General features: G+C 39.4%; 1 protein-coding gene across 2 annotated transcripts; it reads right to left on the reverse strand.

The window, feature by feature from the left end:
* Positions 1–321: 321 nt before the first annotated feature.
* oat (ornithine aminotransferase) lies at positions 322–10,510 on the reverse strand. 2 transcript variants are annotated; one of them, XM_074620209.1, is made up of 10 exons: positions 10,374–10,510; positions 7,005–7,236; positions 6,618–6,842; positions 6,425–6,520; positions 4,802–4,929; positions 3,217–3,339; positions 2,181–2,309; positions 1,967–2,080; positions 1,611–1,755; positions 322–1,340 (listed from the first exon to the last, which is right to left on the reverse strand). In XM_074620209.1, the coding sequence occupies exons 2-10, from the start codon at positions 7,216–7,218 to the stop codon at positions 1,180–1,182; spliced, it is 1,335 nt and encodes a 444-aa protein (XP_074476310.1). In that variant the 5' UTR covers positions 7,219–7,236; positions 10,374–10,510; the 3' UTR covers positions 322–1,179. The 2 variants fall into 2 exon arrangements, with proteins under 2 accessions (XP_074476310.1, XP_074476309.1); XM_074620208.1 differs by lacking the exon at positions 10,374–10,510 and having other exon boundaries at positions 7,005–7,273.
* Between the last annotated feature and the right edge of the window lie 414 nt (positions 10,511–10,924).

Genomic DNA, 10,924 nt, shown 5'->3' on the forward strand with positions numbered 1-10,924 from the left:
TGCTTTGTTCTGTTGGGTGAATAATGACGTCAAAGCAGGTTTCTGCAACATGTTTTTTATAAAGCAGGTTAAATGACATGTCAAAGCTGCTTGAAACCACCTCAGATCCAGAACATTGTTGGATGTAAAAAGACCTGTTCTGGTTTTACTCAGCGAAGGTATCCAGATAAAATCAAAAAATGTCAGTCAATGTTCTTGATTTAAGGTGATTTCCAGGTTTTAATCAGCAAATCTAACTGGATTACTCGTCAAATCTGCATCCTGAAAGAGGCCTCTGGTCTATCAAATCCATTGTTCCACACAAACAGCAAGACAGAAAAGGAGACTGCAATAATTTATTTGAAGATCAATAGATTATGTAACAATTTAAAAGGTGATAATGCCTTTTAAATTTTTTTTTGTAACATAAAACATTCATCAGAAAGTTCAATGCCAAAAACGTACTGATACTGGTCAGATTTGTATTGGTAATTAAAAGGTTTCGATGGAGAAAAATATAATAATTACGCTAAAATTCAAACAAGGCATGGAATCTGAAAATCCCATATACAATCCAAGGCTTTTTAAACATGTTCTCTTTAAAAATACCCAGACTAGCTGGCCCTCTACTGTATGTAACAACACTGATTTACAAGGTTTATGTTTGCAGACAGCAAGTAGTTTAGTAGAAATGTATATTAGACTAATAAACTATGTTTGTCATATTGAGCACTGCAGACAAGATTTAAACTCAGTGTATTTTGTAGCATAAAGTCCTGCACAACACTCTGCCTCTAAGGAGGTCTTTGTAACGTTAGACTGCATGTGTCACTGGTAACACCACATATCCTTTAAAAATTAAAAGGTTTCATCCTGGACAAGCACATTGATTATTTACATCACTCGTTACCAACGCAAAATTATATAATAATGAATTAACCATTGAACAATTAAAATAAAACACTTGTCAGCCCGTGTTGCCGTCTAACCGTCTTCCTTCACAGTAGTCTCTCTGTACAAAAGTGTGAGTGTAGCTCCTTAAAAGCTCCACACAGTCTCTGCATACTGTATTTCTACAGTAATACCCTTCAAAGAACCCCTATCTTTGAGATGCAAATACAAACTACTGTTAAATGTTAACTTTTTTTGATTATCAGCTTGAAGGTTGTCTGTGTATTTGTCGAATAGGTGGTTTGTAGTTTAGAAGGACAGGATGGTTCTCTGGAGGATGTCGATGCATTCGCGCAGCTCGTCCTCTTTGATGATGAGGGGAGGCGCCAGGCGGATGATGTCGCCGTGGGTGGGCTTGGCCAGCAGTCCGTTGTCGCGGAGGCGTAAGCACACCTCCCAGGCGTTGTAGTCTGTGGGGATTGTTTTAATATAGGGTCAAATTAAAAGGACTGCAAGGTGCCAATAGAGTTTTACTCTTCATAAGTCTTACAAAGAATCTTGTCCCACATGTAGAAAAGTGCCATTTTTCAACAGGTTGAACACATTTAATTACTTAATTTGAACCAGTCCGTCCTAAAGATGAATACCACAAAGACTAAACTAAAGCCTATTAGCTGGAATTCATTAAGTTACCACATTACCAACAGGGCTGCCGTTTTAGAAATAGTTCAGCACTGTACCTTTGGTCTCTTTGATGACGACTGCGTTGAGGAGGCCTTTCCCTCTGACTGTTGTCACGATGTCTTTGGGCAGTTTGGTCAGCTCGCTCCGCAGCAGCTCTCCCATCCTTTGAGCGTTCTCTGCCAGCTTCTCCTCCTCCAGCACCTGCAAACAACAACAGTTACATGCATATTTTTCTTCTGATGTTAAACTCTCTTTGAAGGTAACTGTAATTATTTTAACTTGGTATGGTATGTTGCATATCACTGTGGAAGTTCTCTCCATTTAATCGATTAAAACAAAGGCAAAAACAAGAAGACGTACTGAGTTGTTGAAGGGTAGACAGACTAGACGTAAAGTGCATTTTAACACTGACCTTAAGTGAAGCGATCGCGACCTGACAGGCCACGGGGTTACCGCCATACGTGGACCCGTGCTCTCCAGGCTTGATGGTCAGCATTATCTCATCGTCGCACAGCACAGCAGATACCTGAGGCACACAAACACAGATTAGACTCCTGTCCAACCTAACTGGACTCCAAAAAAATCCATCTTTCTTGTGTGACTGGACAACAACAAAAAATGCTTACAGGGTAAACTCCTCCAGAAAGAGCTTTGCCCAGAACCACGATATCAGGACGGACTTCCTCGTGGTCCACAGCCAGGCGCCGGCCGGTTCTCGCCAAGCCGGTCTGCACCTCGTCAGCAATCCACAACACCTGGACAAAACACAGAGGATTTACAGTAGGAACACAATGCCCTGGGTTTCTTTGTGGATTCAGACATTGGAAATTCAATATAACTAATGTAGTTACATTATCTCTTTAAGCCAATTTAGGAGCACAATCCCTGCATGTGTAATGCTGTACAAACTAGTTAAAGTGTGTTTATTCAGTGTAAACTGAACTCTCATGATCAACAGGGAAATAAGAATGTAAAAAAGTTAGGTGTGTGGGCGTTAGCACAGAGGACTGGAGGGATTATCGTACATTAGCTGAACAGAATAAACCCGTCTGACTACTGTGGCACAATTTAACATCGCTGCTCTCCACTTGAATTAAAACCCCGTCCCTCCTTGTGAAGAATAGGTCATCTGGAATGAATTTCTACTCTTTGTACCAGATAAGAAAACATCTAAATGACTAAAAATGAAGCTCAGACTGCAGTTTGCCCTCAATTAATTTGGCGGTCAGGAGGAGACACTCAGCTGCTGCTGTGCGTTTAATGTCTTTTGCACTGCTTAGAAACTTTATACTATGCACCATTAAGGCCAAACAGAGCCGTGCATATTGGAAGTACAACATGTACTTAGTACAACCTGCATGAAAAGAAAACTACAACATGTTGTCTCTAGATTTATGTGCTGTCCATCCGCATACCAAGAGCATGACTCAAATTGTGCTGTGCTCAGCAGTCAGTACCACACCTGAACCACACCTTCAGTCCTTGCACACTTAATGGAACAAACAAGCTTCAGGCAAAATCTTTGAAGCAGTCGTTTAGAGGATGATGGCAAATATATTTTTGTGTTTTTATTACCAACTAGTTCAGTTTGAAGATTGCCAAATTATACAAAACACTCAAAGCTACTGTAAGCGTCATTCCTGCTTGTGCATCGAGACTCACGTTGTGTTTGGTGCAAAGTTCTCTGACTTTGGTGAGGTAGCCCTGGTCTGGCACCACCACCCCAGCCTCGCCCTGGATGGGCTCCACCATGAAAGCAGCAACATTTGGGTCTTGGAGAACTTTCTGGAGAAAGAAAAAAAAAATGACTCGTCAGACATTTTTATCCTTGTCCAAGATAACCCGGTCAACAAATACATGCTATTTTAGTCAATCAATAGGTTCTTATGTTTACAAAGAAAAACAGCTGTTGCCAAGATAACATTATCAGCAGACACATGCAACTGCAGTCAGTAATTCAGTCCTTATGTTTACACAACGAGGGTGTCAAGTCAGCTAGTTTTTGGAGAATTTTATAAAATAAACAGTTTTTTAACTTATTGTGGACCAACAATTTTACACATCAAAGTCTGTTTACAGATCTTGGAGAGTGCTACTTAATATGTAAAAGTTGTACTGTATAAAACCTGTTGTGACTCCAGAAGGAGCTGCGCAAAGTCTGATAAATTGCCTAAAGTGACATCGCTTGAGGATGAAGTGTACAAGTTTGAAAATGGAAAAAAAATCTGGGGCCATGGAGTTAGAAAGAGGTGAGACCTCTGTAGTCCACTCCTTATCTCTGCTTGAGGCTCGAGGCTACATTAGCCGCTAATAGCATAACATACCCAAATCACTGTCGCAAGACGTGTTGCATTGTGGGTAATGTAGGCGCCAGGTTGACAACGAAAAAGAATGCATGGAATAAAAAAAGATAATCTTTCTTGTTCTGCTGCATCTATCTGATCCTTTTTTTTTATTTATTTAAAGAGGACTTATTATGCTTATTTTCAAGTGCATACTTGTATTTTAGGTATCTACTAGAATATTTCTACATGACCGAAAAGCCCAGTCTGCTCTTGATTGGTCAACATAACCTAACATTTCAGACATCGCTTTAGCTCCACTCTAAAACTTTGTTTGCGGGCATGCCAAACTAGCTGCTAGGCAAAGTGTGTTACTTGGTGACATCACCACGTTACGGAAGAAAAGACGGGACTTCAAGCAAGGCGTTTCAGGAGCAGTGTTTCTGTGGGTCAGAGTAACTATATAACACACTAAAGGAAAGGGAAAAAGCACAAAAGCATAATAGATCCTCTTTAAACTGTCCATTGCTAAAAAGAAAAGTGTGTGCTATGCAATTTGGCCGCATACTTCAAGATCCTGCACGTCGGACCCTCCCACACACTGATGGTAAGTATGATGAAACTTTTGCTTCCCGCTAACGTCAGTGTTTCTCTAGAAACACAATAATACCAAGTTAAGGATGAATCTAGCAGATGCGAATGAGATCTAAACTCGTGCCTTTAGTGCATGCAAGTTAGTTAGTAATGTCGTTATAGAAAAGAGTCCAAAGTCTGGTGTGCAGTGACTGAAACATGAACTTCCTCCTATAATTTGGGCATTTTGACAGCTGTGCTGGACCAAAGGTAACGACGCTTTAACTGACACTAGGTCAGTCCATTGTACTGCCTCTCAACGACTGAAACAAAATAAAAACAAACATATGATACTGTGCTGTATGTCTTGAAGATAGAATGAAAATGTGTACCTCCAGTGCAGGGATGTCGTTGTATGGGATGAGCTCAAAGCCCGGCATGAAGGGGCCGAAACCTTCATAACTGCTGGGGTCGGTCGAGCTGGAGATGGCTGCCATGGTGCGGCCCCAGAAGTTTCCATCTGATCAACGAGAGTGAATGAGATGGCATATTTATCACATTGTTCTCAGTTTACATAATGTAGGAAATTTGGAACCTGTTTTCACCTTATCCTTTATCTGTTCAGAGGATTGGACTAATGCTAAGTTTAGTAATCTTAGACTATATTATAGTATTATCCAAAGTGTAAAGAATCATTGTAGTAGATTTTTATTTTTGAGTTGTCTAACATCTAGGGGTGTCGCAATATCGGCAATATTGCAATACTGACAAGCCAACCGCAGGGGCGCCGCATTTTTACACTTTGCTACAACGCCAGCAGTGTGACCAGGCGCTGAGTCTATTTTTCGCTGAGCGCTGCACGTTTGGTGTTTTTTTAACTTCCCCTAGAGTTAAAAAAATTTCAACTTTGTGTAAAACTCTGCACTCGTCACTGTCACTTTTTCACCCAGCTGTCCAATCACAATGGAGGATGGGCCAACAGTCGTATCCTACATGTAGGCTACACTTGCTGAACAACAACAACAGCGGAGAAATTAATACACAAACAGGCGTGTCCATCCTCTCTCCCTACGTGCTTCAGCCTTCCCTTCATCCAGAGCAAGTACTCTACCTTGTGCCAACATTTTTACTTCTGCGGATATTCAGTATCATAGCAACCAGACGCAACCAAAGCGTCACAGCTGAAAAAAAACGCCTCATTGCCCTTCTGTGTTCTGCATTTAACAAAACAAGTATTTCACTAGTTTTTGTAATTTAAAAAAGCAATAACATTTATATAACGTTGAAATCAGGATACATTTTATAATTTGCCAAAAAAAAATACAACAACACAGCATATCAAGCTGTTGAGCCGATCATTATCACCGCAGGGGAAATTCCTTCCCCGCCACAGCCCTATTAACATCTGAAAACAAAATCTAAAATGTTGGTCATGAGTTAAGTACATGACATAATTTCCTGTGCAAACAGAAAATATCTCCATCAGTAAATTTCAATAACTTGTTTTGACAGCTTGAGCTCCCTGGCAGAATGATCCAAAAACAAAATATTATTTATGCTTTTACGGATAGTGAGAGAGATAGTTATAAAAGGGGGAGAGAGAGAGAGAGAGAGAGCGGGGATGACATGCAGCAAAGGGCCACAGGTCAGATTCAAACCCTGGATTGTTGCTGTAAGGACTCTGCCAATTTTCTTATAAAAAGACACTGGGTAAGGTGACAAATGGGGCACATACTGTGCATTCCAATACCCATACTACTTAGTATACCAGACAAAGATTCAGTATGTCCCAATACAAAGTATGTCAAATGCAGTATGCAAGTCAGCATGCTTTTCTGGCTATTCTGAACCACAATCCTCTGTGCAGCAAATACATGAGCAAGAGGGTCAAAGTAGTATGTCCCAATTGTATGCATACTGCATACCGAGCTTTGTAAGGGCAGCTGCAGTATGTACTAAAAGTATGTGATTTGGAACGTAACCATAGTCTTTTGTGACATTAGATGATGACTTACCTGCAAAAATGATTTTGGCCTGGTTCTTGGGAACCCCCTTCACAGTGTAAGCCCACTTGCGGGCCAGCTTGCAAGCCGTCTCACAACCTTCAACACCTGTAACAACATGTAACAACAGAAAGAAATGTCAACAAATATAATAACTTGTGAAGATGATTCATACAATGAGTGTTGGGTGTGTTTCGTACAGTACCTGTATTCATGGGTAAGACTTTGTCATAGCCAAATAGGCGTGTGATGTACTCCTCATAGGCTCCCAGCACGTTGTTGTAGAATGCTCTGGAGGTCAGGGCGAGTTTGGAGGCCTGGGCGGTGAGCGCCGCGATGATCTTTGGGTGGCAGTGGCCCTGGTTTACTGCACTGTAGGCACTCAAGAAGTCATAATAGCGGTTGCCCTCCACATCCCACACATAGATGCCTGGAGTAAAGAAGAAAACAAAGTTGTTAGGAAGTGTCTGTGATGATTCATGAGTGAACATGTTGAAAAAAAAAATCACCAGCGATTACAGGCCAAACAGTGCAGTGTAACCATACGTTAATGAGACTATTATTTTTAGTAGTCATATGACATGTGACTCACCCTCCCCCCTCTCTAAGGCCACAGGCAAGGGGTGGTAGTTGTGCGCTCCATACTTGTCCTCACGGGCGTAGATTTCCTCCGAGGTGAGGTGACGGTCTGGCTTCATTTTGGAGGTGGCAGTGGAGGCAGGACGCGTGCCAGAGTGGACGCCGCGACTAAGTGCAGGGGCAGCGCGGCTCAGGTTGCGGCTGAGCTGGAGGATCATTCCCTTCATGGTTGCAGGCTGCTACGTCTACAAAAAAACACAATTCAGTTTGGATCAGTGCCGATTTTATGATAACAAAGGTTCCTTTGTTGCAAATAGTAGCAAGGAATATTTTACAAAACTATCTCAAGTGGTTAATGATAACTTCTAAATTCATAAAACATAACAAGGACCATAACGTAAATATAAGCTTTTAAAGTTCAGTTAATTATACAGTACTTTAGGGCTACAATTAACGATTATTTTCATTAGTCACATTTAGTTTTGGGCTGTTGGTTGTATAAAAATGAGCAATTTGAATAAATCTCTGTGGGAAATGATGACATGCAGCTTTCACTATTTTCTTACATTTTATAGACAAAACGACTAATCAAGAGCGTAATCTGCAGATTAATGAAATAAACCATTAGATGCAGCCCTTGGAGGTACACAGCTACGCAGTGAGCTAAACACACTTCCAATAAAGGTTGAAACAGAAGTTGACATTTGTAGGTTTTACTGGAAGCAGCTGTGAAACTGTAATAACAATATTGCATTAAATAACAATTACAAAACCAGCCTTTTTAATAATTGTGTTAATCCTGACCTGGTCCCATCGCTGGTAGTGACGCCCTTATCCCGAGTAGTTTCGAATTTTCAATTAGTTTTGATTTCATTTTAGTTTCCAGAAAGGTTTATTTCTATTTTTTAGATATTTAGTTTTAGTTTTACAGTAGTTTGTTTTTGTTAGTGCCAGCTATAATGCCTCAGAAGTATGTAGCTACATATACTTACAAAATATATTAATATATAATAAAAATATAATGCTTAAAGGATACAGTTTTTATTTAGTTTCAGTTTACTACAAATATTATTCACTGCTTTTTTCATTTTAGTTTAAGTTTACTATAATAACTCTGCATACAACAGCATAAAATAAATAAATGCCCCTAAAAAAAAACCCACTGTAACTACAAAAATCGGGCCTAATAAGATAACCCACTGCTATGTGGCTTTGCAGGTTCTGCTGAGCAACGCTTCTCTTTCACTCTCAACACAATAGAGAAACATGCTTTTGATGGCTGTGGGTTAAACATAACAAAAAGTAATCCCACAGCAGCATGGCAACTCAACTGTGATGCTCCAGGCTTTTCTATTTGAAATTTTACCGTAATCTAGTGCTGTAGCATGTAATACTTTTCTTCTTGCTGCTGACCATTTAAAGAATGCATGTATACATTTTTATGACTGAGGTGGTGGATGGTTTTGAGATGACTTGCACAAACTTTCACAAGTGCTTTTAGCATTTAGGTTAGCTGGGAAAATTGTCTTGAAGATGAGATAGGATCAATTATTAAGCCAAACCTAATGTGGTTATGCAGCCAAGGTTGCTCAACTGCTGCAGGATTCTTAGTATTAAGCAACCCGAGGCATTTTAGTTTACAAAAATTCCATGACATCATTTGCAAAAATGACATGAAAAGTAGGGATGCACCGATATCGGATTGGATAACGGGCCGATACTGACTCAAATAGCTGGATCGGGTATCGTGACAATGGGGCCGATCTATTCCGTTTAATTCTATGTTTATTTACTGGAATTTTAATTCCTGTTTAAGTTTTGACCAATTGCATTTAAAAGGTTTACACTTGAACTGTAATTCCAGTTAATTTTGATGTTGCTGGTGTACGATTTATTATTTTTAAGGCTGTCAATAGATTAAAATATTTAATCGCAAATTGTTTTATCTGGTCAAAATGTACCTTAAAGGAAGATTTGTCAAGTATTTAATACTCTTATCAACATGCGAGTGGGCAAATATGCTTACTTTATACAAATGTATGTTTATATTTATTATTGCAAATTAATTAACAACACAAAACAATGACAAATATTGTCCAGAAACCCTCACAGGTACTGCATCTAGCATAAAGAAAATATGCTCAAATCATAACATGGCGAACTGCAGCCCAACAGGCAACAACAGCTGTCAGTGTGTCAGTGTGCTGACTTGACTATGACTTGCCCCAAACTGCATGTGATTATCATAAAGTGGGCATGTCTGTAAAGGGGAGACTCGTGGGTGCCCATAGAACCCATTTTCATTCACATATCTTGAGGTCAGAGGTCAAGGGACCTCTTTGAAAATGACCATGTCAGTTTTTCCTCGCCAAAATTTAGCTAAAGTTTGGAGCGTTATTTAACTTCCTTCGCGACAAGCTAGTATAACATGAATTCTTTAAGTTTGGTAGTTTCGTATTATATATTATATCAATATCTCCACTCTAGCTTTAAAACTGAGGCCGCTACGACCTCCGAAAGGGGCAATTCAGCAAATGTATAGGCTATCTATGTATTTCTTTGTTACATTTTTGTTTTACAAAGTTAGGAAAGCAATGTTTAGGGTCAACACATGATCCTTCCACACAGTGAGGCATATAGCTTATTTATTAAACACTGGTATCGGATCGGTACTCGGTATCGGTATCAGCATTTCCAATGAATAGTGTTGAAAAAGGCTTCCTGAATGGAAAAAGGTGAAGATAACTGTAAGTCAGTCAGCTCTGGATAATCAATAACCTTGAACAGTGAATAAACACACACACACACACACACACACACAGCAAACATGCAGCACCTGGACAGGGCCACATGGAGGACAGTGGACCAGTGCCAGTCACCATAAAAGCTGCTCTTGAGAGATGATAGGTTGCTGGGGAGCTGCCTCCACGACACACCCACCAAACATCACAGCCAAGAGCTCTATATATATATATATATATATATATATATATATATATATATATATATATATATATATATATATATATATATATACCACCATAATAGTGTTTAAACAGCTCTACCAAACAATTTTATATTAGAATATAATATGGAATTTTAAGTAGTGAACTTATTATTTTTTTAACTTTAAAAAAATAAAATAAGACACTTTCCTTACACACATTTTCCAAGTCCACATAAATAAATATATCGTCCAAAGAGTATAAACGCCTTCAAGATGAATGCTAACCACACACAGGTGCTTCGTTTCCTATAAGCCCCCGTTAGTACCAGCTAGCTAGTTAGCTAACATTAGCACGTCAGTTTCTTGAAGCCATCACTACATCATCATCAAACTGCTGTTAACGAACAGGAGACTTGAGTGGAGGTGAAACACTACCAGAAAGTGAAGCGAAGATAAAACGACTCTCTTGAATGGCGAGTGATGCTTCTCCTTGTCTCCGAAGGTTGAAGCGGAAGGTTCCGATGCGGCTTATTATGTATCTGTCTGTGTGTGTCGTGTGGCTCTGGGGGGCAGATCCACAGACCGGAGCAGAGCACCGCCTCCATGGTGCAACTTCCTCCGATGATTACATCAATACATCATCCTTTAAAAAACACACTATCATCTTTGATTACCACGTATTAAAACGGCTGAGTTACAAAGTGTAAGCTATAATACACTTTATAGTTCTGTCAGGGGAAATGAGTTCATAATTAGAGTGGTATTTATGAAAGCAAAGCTCATAATATTGAAGCATTTCTGCTGACTAACTGTTATAAAATGTTAATGAATGGACAATACAGTGTTGCCAGATCTCGCGAGAGAAACTTATAAACATAAAGAATTTCAACATTTTATTTCATTTTTGTATTTCATTTTTAGCTTTACATTTTTGTTGGTATAAATTTAAAGAATTTTAAAATTTTATTTCATTTTTGTTGTTATAA

The sequence above is a fragment of the Sebastes fasciatus genome, chromosome 20 (assembly GCF_043250625.1).
Source record: "Sebastes fasciatus isolate fSebFas1 chromosome 20, fSebFas1.pri, whole genome shotgun sequence".
NCBI lineage: Eukaryota > Metazoa > Chordata > Actinopteri > Perciformes > Sebastidae > Sebastes > Sebastes fasciatus.